General features: G+C 35.0%; 1 protein-coding gene across 1 annotated transcript in view; it reads right to left on the minus strand.

Annotated features, from left to right (window-relative positions):
• The window catches only part of LOC145687248 (cardioacceleratory peptide receptor-like), a gene marked incomplete at its 5' end in the record, with an annotated part of 232,214 nt that overhangs the window by 37,125 nt on the left and 179,236 nt on the right, over positions 1-15,853 (minus strand). The window contains one exon of the mRNA XM_081760725.1: positions 7,857-8,042. Within this exon, the coding sequence (XP_081616851.1) occupies positions 7,857-8,042 (186 nt within the window). The remainder of the gene's footprint in view (positions 1-7,856; positions 8,043-15,853) is intronic.

A 15,853-nucleotide genomic window follows, 5' to 3' on the forward strand; every position in this document is an offset into this window, starting at 1 on the left:
ATTCTACTGTAATAAATTTATTATATTATTCACTACCATCCACTTCGTCATCTCTGCGAACAGTGATGAACTTGGTTTAAACAGGTGAGGTAGAAAAAATTCAAAGTCACAAAATACTACTGCAATTGTAAAACTGAACGCGTATATTTAAAGTGTGTCAATTAGGGGTAGCAGCTATTCATTCTGTAATTATTTGGAAACTATCCGTAATCATTTGCTACATGAACACTATTCGCATCGTCAGACCAGATGATTAGTGAGTACACACTATTACGATTGAACGTTAAGCTAAGAAGTGCAATATAGTCCATCATTTTCTCAAACATATTTTCTCATACAAAATTCTGACGTAATGGTCAGTGCTCGAAACCTTCATCATTACATTTAAATAATCAATACCTCATGGCAAAGTATACTACTGGGTATATAAATTTTACAGGTGTCCTCTCATTTAGTCACACTTACTATAATATATATATATATATATATATATATAATTACTATTCTTATACATTTATATTATTCACATTTATAACGTATATTCCTTTTTGGACACCCTGCTTGACAATTATGCCCAAGACTGTTTAAAGCAGTCTTATTCTATCTATCTATCTATCTATCTATCTATCTATCTATCTATCTATATATATATATATTAAAATCCATAAACCACTATATAAACTATCGCACACTGATCACCACGCAGGAATTTGTAAATACTACATCTTTGAATGCAAACCACAGTATAGTTACACTCAACAACGTCATATTATCTATATATGCAACGAAAATTGAATATTACTGACTGTACTCTTAACTAAATGTGATTATATTCTGAAAGCGACAACAATGAGGTTGATTACCGTGGGCAACGGAAAGAGAAAATTTGGAATTGTAGTCTGAAGACAGAATAGCGTTATATGGGCAAACTTTGGTTTAAGGATGAACGTGAAGTTTAATTTTATTAATCATTGAATTATGAAACTACCTGCTGTTTAGTACTTTTAATATAGTTACTTAAAATGTACTTTGTCAATTGGAATATTCATATTGACCGTGCCTATCCGATATTTTCTGATAATTAATGGAAATGAGTGTTTTCAAGAATAACTACTTCCTTAAGTTTTCATAGTTACAAAACAGTGAAGACGAGTGTTGTTTGTTTGACGTAAGAGGGCGTTATACGGTGACAATGAGCTTTGTACTAGAAAAACGTGCTTTGTAGATTATTATCGGTTAAGTAGTATACTATGGAATAACGGTACGGAATTACTACAAACTTGCATTACGGACTAATTTACTCATTTGAACTCACCAAAAGAGATGAATAATCAAACGACAATACACTGTCCTTAAATAAATTAGTTATACATGCTCACATACACAACACACTAAATTACAGATATGCATGCTATATCACACATAAACCAAGAAAGCACATATTAACACATATCACCATACATACAAATCCATATTATTACACAACTCAACTATATGTACACCGAACAAATCACTAATTTCACCACAGCGTAAATCGGCACTGTGAATGAAAGGGAATGTAATAGTCAGAGTCAAATGGCCCTTCTATTAACTAATCTATTTTTCAATTTTAAGATCCTTGTCAATGCCTCAGGAGGTACAGTACATATTGAAACTATTAAAAAAAAGAAGGTTCCTTCCCTGAAAGAAAAAGAACCTTTATGTAATTCACTTAGTCCATTATGCGTTGGAAGCTATGATCAATTTAGGGGTAAATGGGAGTCCCTGTGCTAACTTACACTGGCATAATAATAATTAATTCAACCACAAAGAAACATATACTACCGCCATGTTAAAAAAAATCACATATACTATGTACACAGACAAAAGCTGTATCAGGACAGGCCTATCGTAACGTAACATAAAATTTTTAATTTAAATTCGAAACTTAATTCAAGATCACGTAAAGCCGAAAATGAAGCACTGCACTGTGACTCCTGTCCATCACTATCTATGTTCACCAACATGGTGTCTGCTGATCAGAATTCAATATTTTATAATTTCTATCTAGTTTCACTGAAAGATTTTCACAGTTCAGTACTTCTTTCTGCTTCCAACGAGTTTATTCACTATTTTATACACGGTTACCTGATTTCTGGTTAGTTTTGCTGTCAAATATCCACTTTTCTGGAGAGTGAAGATGATACGATCCAACCCTGATAGTCGTACACGAAGAACAAGACGAAGACGCACCAGATTACTAAGGCGGAAAATATAGTTCCAATCAGAGCGGCGGAATTTTGGCGGCGGAAATTACAAAGCGAATGAAAAATAGTAAAAAGTGGATGAAACCGGATTTTGGTAGGATATGGGCATCTCAGAGGAACGAAGGGGTCTAAATTATTCTGACAAGTATTAGATTGGTGGACAATATCAGAAAATTCTGTCCAATTACTCACCTATGTTTATGTGTCGCATTAAGATGAAAAAATTCGATAATCATCCATTTGAAATGCCCATATACAGAGTTTATAATGAAATAATATATAAATAAAGAAATTATTCCCCGAAATATAATTCTTCCTAGATTATTCCGAAGCTCCCACATTAACTTGGTTTGAGTAAGGAACAAACGAATTTAATATATAGACCGAAAATTTTGTGTTGAAAAATTTGCAGTACGCGGTACGTTCGAAAAGTATGGGTCCCAACAAACAAAAATTTCATTACCTTGACTGAATGGTACATTATAGCCGAAACCCTCAGGAATTCTAATATTATTGCAGTACAAGAGAACATACGCATTTTGCTCCATGTATGGTATCACACATAACGAACATCTCAACCATGGACATCTCTTCAGTCTTATTAACTACAGTGCACCCAAAAAGTTAATCGATGTCACATATTCTACTTTTACGTACCCTTTGTACACTTTTGTTCAATAATTCTGCCCATTCACCTCTTTTATAAAAAAAAGCACTGTCCTTTTACGCGTAAGCGAAACATATGCGACTGATATTTAACTATTAAATATTTACATTTCAACTCAAGATATTCAGTTACTATATGTACAGTTTTAAGGCTATGACCTTTTAAAGGGAAATGGATGACCAGGAGTTTTTGAACAAAACTGTACATGGTTTTTATTCAATTTTCTTACGCTCTATTTCTCTTGTTTTTTTAATTAAAACTTATTCATGCTTATGTATTTCTAGCTGTTTGCATAGAACAATATTGATCACTGTTGTTTGTGTTATTTTATTGATTACAGTCCCATCAAAGTTAGTATTTCTTTTAATAAAATCTTATGGCAGAAAAAATATTATGCCAGAATCATACAGATACGATTGTAAATTATTTACTGAAACAATTTATTTTCTAACGAAATAAAATAAGAGTGTTTACTGAAGAGAACAGAGTAGGATAAAACATATATAGGACCAACGCCATAGCCTTCACTTCAGAATCAGTACTAGGTCAAAAATATAACTTCCTGTCAAACACTATTATCCTCCTGCTTTTCTCACTTATTTTACTCAGTGCGCTTAATAGCATTTAATTTCTTCTTACACTCAAACTACTACTAATAATTTCTAAGAAAACTAAAAAATCAAAATTAAAGGATAACACCTTGTATAACGTAGTGGCATTTATAAAAATAAAACAGCTTTTCTTTTCCTCTGCATGTCGAACGATTTATAAAGTGCATATTACCAAAATTAACCTGAATTAATTAGATTACTTGACAGACATAGGTGATATTACAGTAGAGCGTCGATTATCCGAACGTCGGTCAACCGAACGACCGCTTAACCGAACTGTGTACTCGCTCGCACCTGTTACTCTCCCACCCTACCGTCCATCATCCCCCTCACTCCCAAACCAAGTTTCCCACAGTAGTCGCCGCACTGAGCCTCCGCTGGCGGAACATTGCTTCTAATGGGGCCTTCATAAGGCGCTGCTGACCGGCCAAGCCGCCAGTCGCTGTGTTTCAACAATCAGCACACTTCTTTTTATGAATAAATTTACTGTACAGTACTTCTTTTTGGCAAATAAACATGTACAGTTCGATTATCCGAACAAACCAGTTTTCCGAACACCCATGTCCCCCAATTACTTCGGATAATCGACGCTCTACTGTATGTTGTTATGAAAAGCTATATCTGTTTTGAAATGACAAAAGTAGTTGATCAGAGTGGAGTAAACGAGAGAAGTGAGGGGCACCACGAAGATTTATAGAAGTCACCAATTCTAAAATAAGTTTATACAAGATTTTGAATTAAGTTGTTTAGGTATGAAGTAAGCGACGAATTTTTCTCTTTCTGATTTAATTTAATTTGATTTTTGAGTTTAGCGTCCCGTTTAGCAGGTAGGCTGTATAAGACGTAGACTTACAGATTAACGTGGGATCTGAACCACATGAGCTTCTGCCAGGAATAGAACCCGGGTTTTCTACTTACATCTGAATGAAATGTGTAATACTATCTGATCAAGTCACATTGAAAATAACATGCAATGATTAATTTTGAATGCGTTACATTGTTTAGTTAGTCCTATGGTAAGAACAGTATGTACATTTTAAAAAAAAATCTTGGCCACCCACTTTGCTTTTAGATGTTTATTGTGACCTCCCTACATAGGAAATTCTAACACTTGGAACTAAGTAATGACCTCAACTGGGCAAAGAAAAGTTACATCTGTGTGATTTAACTTCAACTGTGAGGAAATTACAGGGCTTTCCAAAGATACCGGGATGGACAGATTTTTTTTTTTTTAAATATGACTTACAATGTTATAGTAATGAAGAATGTGTATTTTTTGATGCCATAATATTAGAGTAACATCAATTAACGTGTAAAAGTTAATATCAAAGTAATAAAGTTATAATAATTCAGTTTTTGTATACGTGGCATTCCTAATTTTCATTCCTAATGTATCTTTCCATATCCTTATAATCAGAGAGGAACAAACTGGCCATGTTGTCCGTATTACTTGTTAAGTGACCCCTATTAACTACTTTAGGTAAATAGGACGGGATCTACCTTCGGACAGAAAACACATGCAAGACAAGACAAGTAATAGAGTTGTAATAAAACTAAATACTGAACAAGGATTTTCTTTGATGAAAGGAATATTTTTTTTGTTCAAGGAGTGTTTACTAGGCCTAATTTTCTAAGTATTTTCAACATGGTTGTTTCTACTATCACCTAAGTATCAAATTAAGAGACAGGTATTATAATGATATTGGGAAGAACCTTCTGTGATTCTACGAACTTCAAATTAAATCTCTTGTATTGCTTCCAGGCCCAAAGACCTGTGTTTATCTTAAACACAGAGTCAGTGTTATATCTAGCGATGTGAAGAAATTACACTGCAAAGCGTCGTCAAATGATTAGTACTTGGAATAAGTAATTACCTTGGAAAACCGTGAATATGAAGTAGAAAGTAAAAAGGATTTCTACAACACTTCGAGGAATACCCAGTGAACTGTCTTCAGTTCTGTTTTCCATTCAACGAATTAGTTTACATTTGATAAGAAATTAGAACGACATATATGTTTGACAGTTAATGGTTGATCTTTCGGAGGATCTCCGTGTAGTCGAACAGAATTAAACTAATACTTTAACGTTTACTCCATGGCAAACCGTCAACCGTGATTAAATAGGGTTAGTCCTTTGAGTAAAACTAAACACAAATTTACGTCAACAATGTTCTTCTGCTTTAGAAATTTCATTGTTTGACAGCTGTGGATTGTGTGTTCAAATTGTTTAGAAATCGCTGGCAGTATAATAAAATGAAAACATGAAATATTTCAGGATTTGGTAGCTTTAGAAAGCTACTGAATCAAAGCGTCTCATTGATCAAGGTAAGTTTTTTCCTTCATTCTAGTAGTGTTAAATATATATCTGCTAAGGAAATTTATAATATGACGTAAAGTACTTTTAATTATGAATATTCAAAACCTTATTGTATCGGTTAAGATAAATATTTTTATGCTAGTTTTGTTAAATATATCTGCTATGGAGTTAATAAAATGACATGATAAAATACTTTTTGCAGACGGTTAGAAGAGAAATTAGAGACAGGTCTAAACGGTATGCAACAACTAGCTAGCAGCACATTCAACATGAAAATTAATAAGAGCAAACCAAAAGTTATGAGATGCGCTAGAAGACAAAGAACAAGAGAAATGAACATCAAAATAAGAGATCATCTGTTGGAAGAAGTGGAGAAATTCTAGTACTTAGGCAGTAACATATCGAGCGATAAACAAATACAAACAACATGTAAGATCAAGAATAGCTCAAGTGAAGAAGACGTTCGAAAAAAAACAGAAGCTTGTAACCGGAAACATCGTCGTAAGAACTGAAGAAAGCATTTATGTGGAGTGTAGCATTATATGAATGTGAGACATGGATACTAAGAGAAGAGAACAAAAATAAAAATGAAGAATGGAAGCCTTTGAAATCTGATGATATAGGAGAATGATGAAAATTAGAATGACGGACAAAGTACCAAATGAGATAGTATTAGAAATGGTAGGTGAACAAAGGAGAATACTGTAGAATATTTCGAAAATACGAGATAGGATGATTGGACACATTACGAAACATGAAGGAATCTTGTTAGTAGCAATGGAGGGAATTGCCGAATATAAAAGTACGTATAGTAAAGACGCGATTGACATATACGAACTAAATAATACAAGATAGGGAAGAAAAGCTACAAAGAACTTAAATATATGGCCCAGGAAAGGGAAAGGTGGAATGCTTTGTCAAACCAATCGAGAGATTGCTGACTTGAGATGATGATTAAAATACTTTTAATTATGAATATTCAAAATGTTATTCTATTCGGTATTCCTTCGGGATTTCAAATTATTTCTATGACATGGACAAGAAGGTATCAATCACTATTTGCTATCTTATTAATTTTCAAAGCTATATACATTCTGATATCATCCAAGTATTTTAACCAATTTAACGCATTTCTGTTACATATCTACCTACATAAATACCAATATATTGCTAAAACCTTGATATAGGTTCGCAATCTACCTTAAACATGACCGGTTTTGTGACGTAAAAGGCAGTTAGAAACTTCCGGAGGCATGTCGAACAGAGACCTTTGGTTTGGGTTGCGAACCAAAAACAATTCTCATACATGGAACTACTGAATGGCCTTAACGTCCACCCAGTTCCTCCAAGAAGTAATTTAAATTAATGCAAGTCTTGGGGGTGTAAATAGCGTAGCTCAGAATTAACTAGAAACATTGGAGTAGAAATTCAGAGATAAAATTCGATAACACAGAAATAATTTAGAATAAGAATTTAATGAACTGATCTTGAATAATTGAATAATCACAGAGCATGGTATGAACTGGTATGACTTAAAGACTAGAGAAGACAATGCATAATCACTTTTAGTAACGATGATGAGCAGAACCTCTGATGGACAGAATGACGGAGTAACCAAAACTAATTATGAATAATCTGACTTGCAGAGTTTCGACGTAAAAATAGAACTTCCCATACCCGGAAGAGAATCCGGTAGTATTTATATGATTTTTCCGTCGTGTCAACATTCTTGCACATTCTTTCTGAGTCTTCCTAGTTCTAGAAGTCATAGCCGATCATTTGCAATGTAGAAGTCAAGGCACTCTAAATTTTCCATTGGATTATGAATCCTAAAGAACATTCAAACTGCCTCCACTTCATATATTGCCTATTTTATACACATTTTAAAATTCAATTAAATATTTTGTTTGATTACACATTGTGGTACACAATAATATGCACCTAATTAAGCTCATAACTCATAACGAATAGAATAATTACTGCTTTTAAAGGAGAATAAAACAGTAGAATACTTACTTCTAGATGCCCGTGGCTTTCCAATGGGAGTTAGAAGCTTGCTCTTGGTCCAGATTGTATAGACAATGACTGCATAGCAGGCGGATATGATGAGAGCGGGTATAATAAATAATGACAGTGCTACCAATGTTACATACAACTGCCAACCCCAGTCACCGGGGAACTCAATCCAACATTGCATATGACCTGCAATTAAATACAAAGAAAAAAAAGACTGCTGTACTGAACTGTACTGTAAACACACATCCATCTATCTATATAAATAAAAATGAAAGTGGCTGTATTTGTGACTTAATAACTCTTGAGCCATCTGACCGATCTCGATCAAATTTTCAACATAGATGAGGTTCAGGCCTGGAATGGTTTTTACTTTCACTTTGACGGTGCAACTTAGGGGAGGGGGAGGAGGAGATATATCTATAAATGATCGAAAATGATTGATATTAGTGACGGATCCATAGTTTTCGTGTTCGCTGAGATGAACAATGATAATTCCGATGTCGTTTAAATCCAAATTCAGCCCCGCAACTTGGAGGAGGGGTAAAATATAAAAATGAACGAATCGAAGCTGTCCGATATCGGAGCGCTTCAGTGATAGTAAAAAGTGACTGACTAACGGAACATATTACTAATTTTTTTTCTTATTTTAACTCAGTGAAGCGGTTAATTGACACTAGTTATTTATAAAGGGCTGTTCTGGTAATAATACCTTTCAACAGTTTACCGGCAGCTTAGTCATCTTCTTCTGTCTCTGATACGAAGATTAGATAGAATTTACCTTGAAATTCGATTTTGAATATGTTCTGTATGTAGAAAAACGGGGAAAAAATCTTTACGTTTCCAACAGTCAATAATAATATTGCAATGGACTACCTGAAAGCAGTTTTATGTTTTATGTAACTTGTTTGTTTTATGTCTTAAATCAGTGAAAAGTATGGCTCAATCTTGAATGAAACTCAGATATTACATACAAGAAACTCAAAGTAAATTCATTTCATTGTGGCAGGAGGCATGGTGACTCAGTAGTAGATCGCCCATCTTCAGTTTGAAGGGTCCTTGGGTCTATCCCAGAACAGGTGGGTTTGTCGTGGACAACATCGTGCCCGCTTTCTCCCATATTCTCATTTCACTTAGTTATTTCATAATCACACATTTTCGTTAATTGTCCGTCTACTTTAGCCTCAAGACATATTTCTACTCTTGGGATGTACAACTAGAAATTTTATTTCATTTCAAAATCAGGGAAATACTTAGTCTGTCTTTCTTACCTCAGAGGTGAATATTCTTGTCGATTTAAATTATAATCATCTGATTAAATTACATAATTTCTTTCTTAACGCACAATCAAAAGGAAAACTAAATTGGGGAAATTTGTATGTTATAGAATTGGCCCCAGTTTTCTCTTTTAGAAGTGGAAATTTCAAAAAGGTTTAAATAAGTGTTATTTTTCTTATGTAAGGTTTTATGTACTGAATTTCTCATCATTTCTCATCTCTAACTTAAATGAATCCCTACATTTGGGACTTTGTGAATAAATAAAGGGAAATTTCAATATGTTATATAGATTGATTTTTCCCTCTCTTTTAGAAGCAGAATTTTCGAAAACTCTGAAACAAGTATTCCCTTTGTAACCAAGTATTCCAATCTTTATGTATATATATATATATATATATATATATATATATATATATATATATATATATATATATATATATATATATATATATGGTATATATATATCCTCATTCTATGACGTCAGAAATTAAGTTAAATTAAAGTTGTAAGATTTCAGGACACGGTTGAACCATTGATTGTAAATTAAAGAAAAGATGTAAAAATTCTAAATAGCTTACAATACCAAGCCATGGTGTTGAGTTGATTTAATTGATTTTGAGTTTAATGTCCCTTTCAGCAGCGAGGCTATATGAGACGGGACCTACTGATTAACGTGGAATCTGAATCACATGAACTCCCGTCGGGAATCGAACTCGGGTCTCTCACGCCAAAGGCGCGCACGCTAACTACTTAGCCAGCTATTTAGCCTAGTGTGGATTTAATAGCGGACAAAAATATTTTCACCTTTATGTATAAGATTATGTTCAAATTACTCTGTATCATGAAATGATAAAGGAAGAAAGAAAGATCTCCACGTACTAAAAATCATTCACTTTGGGAAAATTAGTAACCTTTTTTTTAAGTTTTATGTTCCACAGTTATGCCGGCTAGGCTAAAGGAGACGGTGACGATGAGAAATGATTGAAATGGTGGAATGAAGAAAATGGGAGGAAAGGGGAGAACCCCGAAGAAACCCACGCACACGGTGTTTGTCCACCACAAAGTTCACTTGGCGGGAGCAGGGTTTGAACCCGGGGCTCCATGCACCAGAGGTGAACGCTCTATCACTGAGCCAATTAGTAACATTATACTGCATTATTGCCATCAAGTACGTGCAATAAATTTGAATCTCTTAGTTCCTTATTTAAGAGCACACTCTTCATTGTTATCATAAAAATGAACAATATTATGATTGATGTAGTCAATGTCACGCACTATTTCTTATCGTGTGTAGTCGTAAGGTACCAGGGAGCCCAGTTTGATGATTAAGTAGTGAGTTCTAGATATTTATTAACATTCATTGAAATGAAAGCACAGTGTACATATATATTCTATGAGGCCTTGTTTTCATATTTCAAACTAAACACAATAACACACTGAACCAGTCTATGTGATTAAAAGTATATGAAAGGGGAAGGAGTGGAAGTCTGATGAAGACACAATTAGTGTGTTGAAACTGTTATATGTTTGTGTTTTTATATATTTTTTACATAGTCTTGCATAGTGTGTTGTGTTTCATAACGGGTCGAATTGAATTGACAACCTTCTTGTTTGAATCGGCTCAAAATATCTAAGAAAGAAAAGTTGCACTGAACCAAGGGGTTCATAATGTATTTCCTTTAACATACTGTACAGTATATCTAATTAAACTTTTTTCTTTCTGTTTAATTTGAAATTGAATAATCTTTGACAATTTGGCAAATTTAAACTGAAATATTTAAGAAGTACATAAGAACTTTCAAGCAAGTTTTAAAAAAAACTTGAGAAATATGAAGCTATCGTGTACAAAGATGGTACTACACTACACTAATTTTAACCTACTTTCATTATATATATATATATATATATATATATATATATATATATATATATATATATATATATATATATATATATATGGGTGTGTGTGTGTGGAGAGAGAGAGAGAGAAACCAACCTTATGACTAAAACAAATAACACAACATTCCAAAACTGTCTCAAAGGAAGATAAAGAATCAAGAACTCGCAGAGAAAACTGAAAGCTAACACTTCAGCGAAATGAGAAAGGAGTTTGAAATCTCGAGGCAAGAAATTTGACAAACTACGAAGATAGATTAAATACCTTTGTGTTTAATCAAAGAAGACGAAGACCTAGTAGCAATATAATTGGCCTCCTACGGGAATTGAAGTAAACGGCTGGAGTAAGATAAATAGATTTCTACTTGCACACTGTCATCTTAAAGAGAATAAATAAGTAAGGTAAATGTGATATTTTATGTAATATTCACAAGAAAGAATATCTGAAGTTGATTATTTATTTTAGTTTAAGGCGTAGAAGTTCACCTGCTACACTATGTTCTCCTTGAATGCAGAGATACTAAACGCAGTTTTATTATAACTGCTATGATATATAACTGCTATGTAAGTTTACAAGTAATTTTCCTGAAGATTAGGTAATACACATAAGATGAATCAATAAAAGTAGCCGTTTATCGGTAACAAGATAATCGTACAAGTGATAAAGTTATTTACATCTACACGTAGTTACCTGTTGGAAGTGCAATGTTCATTACAGAAAAAACACTTCCAAATACTTGTGGATCCGAAGTTTGTTCAAGTATTTCAATCTCGGAAAGGTTAATAGTCGTTTAAAATAGTAAACAACATTTTATACTTTTGAACTGTGGTAGGCCTATGTATAATTATGACATATCTTGTCGAACCAGTACATCCGACATTTGCCCGTTCGTCTTTGGACAGGTAAGAACAAGTTGAGGTGAACCTAATGGGGCGTTTACACTTAGTCGATTTGCGTTCGATTCAGTTGAATTGACGTCACTTTCAACTTAATCGACCGTGTAAACGGGACTTCAACTTAATCGCTTGTTGATCGAAGGCGACTAATCGACTGGCAACTGAATTAAAAGACGTTCTATTTTCTGTGGTTGAAATAATTGAACACATCCATCAATCTGATTCGGCCTAGTTGCTTCGATTTAGTGGCAAATGCAGCGAGTCGATTAAGTCGTGCGACTAAATCGACTAAGTGTAAACGCCCCATAACTCAGGAGATTCCTGTGTGTAAAGCTATGGAACACAGCAGCCTCTATTGCTTAGCAGAGCCTGTCCCCAGCCGAGCCCCGCCTCCAAATATAACCAGCTATATTTCTTAGAGTATGAGCTAGTTAGTCACCAAATTTCGTTCAGAACCGGGCAGTAGTTACCGAAAAATAAAATTTCACATACAAGGTGAGCCGAGCCTAAAGCTAGCAGAGCTTAGTCACCAAATATAACCACCTATGTTTCTTACCAAAGAGTGCGGCCAACAAAGCATTAGCTTGGAGCCCCAATTTCATGTCCCCATAAATTTGCTCGAACTTGAGTGCAAGCGATAGCTTCCGATGCATAGAACACGCCTGTGAAGGAATAGAACCAGAGTGGTCAGATGCACCGTTCCTACGATATCGCGTTCCAAAAGTGTGGGATGCCACGAGATGGCGCCAGTATCGAGGCGCAGCTGCGAGATCGCCTCTTCACGCCACGGGGGTATTTGTATAAAGTGTGAACCTAACACGTTACAGTGGTCACAGACATAACTCGGTACTGTATTAAACTCGTTGTTTCTATCTTTTCTTCTTTCAATTGATTGTATTCGTGTTTGGTGCCATCATTATTTGGTACTTCTCTTATGACCACAACCATGAGTTTGTGCCCGGTCATCGATTGTCCAACGTTTCTCTTCGCATTGAAAATGCTTCCGATGATGAGGGTGTTTCTGATCAAGTTTCATAAACTAAAGTGCCACGTCGATCTTCACCTCGATGCTGGCGTCATCTCGCAGCATCCCACACCTTTGGAACGCGATATCTAAGAAACGGTGCATCTGACCAGTCTGGTTCCTTCATAGCCGTGTTCTACACATCGGAAGCTATTGATTGCAATCACGTTTGGACAAATTCATGGGGCGATGAATTTAGGGCTAAACTTGGCCGCACTCTTTGCCATTGCTCATAATATTCCGTTTAGAATGTGCCCACAAGCTCAAACTCATCAAATACTTGATTTCAGGTGTCACATGCTTTTCAGGAATATCGCTTGAGAAAGATATGTTATTATTGTTTGATCCATCTTCTCTTGAATTGTATTGGTATTATTATTGACGCACAGTCATAAATAGGATAACTTTTGTCAATTGAGTCAATAATTAATTTGATAATTTAAAATGGAGGTGGGTACGGTGACTCAGTAGTAGAACGCTTACCTCTGGTAAATGGAGTCCGTGGTTTAATCCCCGACCAAAAATAAGTTTGTGGTGGACAATATTGTGTTCGTGGAATTTTACCGGGAGGTATTCCAGTTTCCTCCGACATTTTCATTCCACCAATTTTTCAATCATCATTCACCTGCCTTAATTTTCCTTAGCCTAAAATTGTGGGACGTTAAACTGAAAGATTCATTTTATTTCATTTTTGATGATTTAAAATGAACTTTTAATTGAGAAATCGAAATTCAAATGTATTGTAATGTTCCACGTGCTTGTGTTTACAAACATCCAACATGTGTTCCTATTTATAAACAATAACTACGTGCATCTTACTGTGGAGTGCTATAGCAGAAGACGACGGAGAGACAGTGATACCAGTTGTCACATGACGACGGGAGAACAGCACCATCACCGCCTTACCTGAAGCACCTATATAACCAATGACAATCATCAGCTTCGACTGGTCAAATCCCCTTTCTTGGTTTGTAGTGAAGCCTAGGAAGTACCTCACCCAAACCCAAAGCCTTAGCTTGCAGTGGAGCTAACGGTTCCTTTCCCCTTGGCTTGCAATGGAGCCCTGACGGAAACCTTACCTCTCTTTCCGCTAGCAGTGAAAGAGCAAGAGATTCCTAATCATAACCCTGCATAGCTTGCAGGGAGCTTTGTTGGGATCTCTAACCCCTCTCTGCTTGCAGTGGAACAGCGAATGTCCTACACCCTCCTCACGTAGTTCGCTACAGAGGAATCTTTTCCAGATTCGAAGGGACACCCATTCCTACCTTATATTAGAGACTTTACATCATTGTATTATTTCTATAAAATACTATTTATGGAGGATTTTATAATAAAAACCGGTAGTGAGAAACGATTCCGGACTGTAATTTGCTCTACCATATGATCTACTTACACCCGCACAAGCATACCTTTACAGTATATTGTACAATAAAAATCAACAAATTATTACCGTTTATCACACATACTCACATAAGTTCAAAAATGAGACATGTACCAATTGATAGATCTCATTAAGCTGAACAAAATTATATTAGAGTTTAAATTCTCATGCGCAGTATTCGAGAAAATCAAAAAACTATTTTTTGTAAACCTATAAATTGACGCTGTGCGGTAACCACATCACCTATAAATATTAGATTATATTGACATATAGGCTCATCAAGGTTTTCATTATGGCCCTAATACTAACATTATATACTGTAGTATGCTTAATGAGATACTATATCCCAAAATGATTAATTTTTATCTAACTATATTGTTATTCAAAGATAACACATACATCAATCGAGAGACCACATCATACTGTACAAAATCAAATGCCTAAGATAAATTACGATGAGTAATTTTCGAGAAAAACAAATTTTTATGGCACCCAAAATGTATGTCGTTCGTTGCCAATGAAAAATTGATAATTTTTATTCTTCTGGAGCAGATTGTTTATTTATTTATGTATCATGCATGTAAGAAAGAAAAATGCACTGTTAAATAGCAGATTGTATATCTGCTCTTGTGACACACATACTCCTGACAGCGACACTAATATTATTCATTACTAAATACCGGTAACTGTAATAGTAAATGCTGTCCCATAAAGAAAGCATGTTTTGAAATATCTGCCATTTCTCTTTCATAAGTTGGCAGCACTGAACGTTGCACGATTTTTCATCTGTTATCTTTGTGGTTAGTAGTCACGGATCGCCGAATAGCGCATGATCGTCATCTGTTTTCTGTACGGGTAGAAATAGAGCGCTTCACGATGGAATATTGTGTTCATATAATGAAAACTTATTACAAATGTAGTGAAAGTTGTGAATTCCTACCCGTGCAAAAAACAGATGGTGATCATGCGCTATTCGGCGCTCCATGACGGGTAGGAATAGAGAGCTTCACGACGGAATATTGTGTTGATATAATGAAAACTTATTACAAATGTAGTGAAAGTTGTGAATTCCTACCCGTGAAAAAACAGATGGTGATCATGCGCTATTCGGCGCTCCGTGACTACTAACCACAAAGATAACAGATGAAAATCGTGTAACGTTCAGTGCTGCCAACTTATGAAAGACAAATGACGGGAATTTTAAAATTGTGTTCTTTATGGAACACCTTATTTACATTAAAGCTTGTTTTAAATCATCTTAGATTTGGTTTTGTAATTACGAGAGCAACGTTTCGTTACCATATTTATATTCATGTTAAATTTACGAGGACACGGACACGCGCAGTGATAGAGCCCTTATCTCTGGTGCGTGGAGTCCCTGGTAAGTGAATAATCATGGAAGAATTGGTCGAATAAAAAAGTGAAAGGAAGCGGGAGTACCCTGGGAAAACCCACGGACACGATATTGTCCATCAGAAACTTACTTGTCCCGGGATCACCTACCATTTTTTTCCAACGAAGTGA

The sequence above is a fragment of the Thermobia domestica genome, chromosome 1, assembly GCF_964235325.1.
Source record: "Thermobia domestica chromosome 1, izTheDome1.hap1.1, whole genome shotgun sequence".
NCBI lineage: Eukaryota > Metazoa > Arthropoda > Insecta > Zygentoma > Lepismatidae > Thermobia > Thermobia domestica.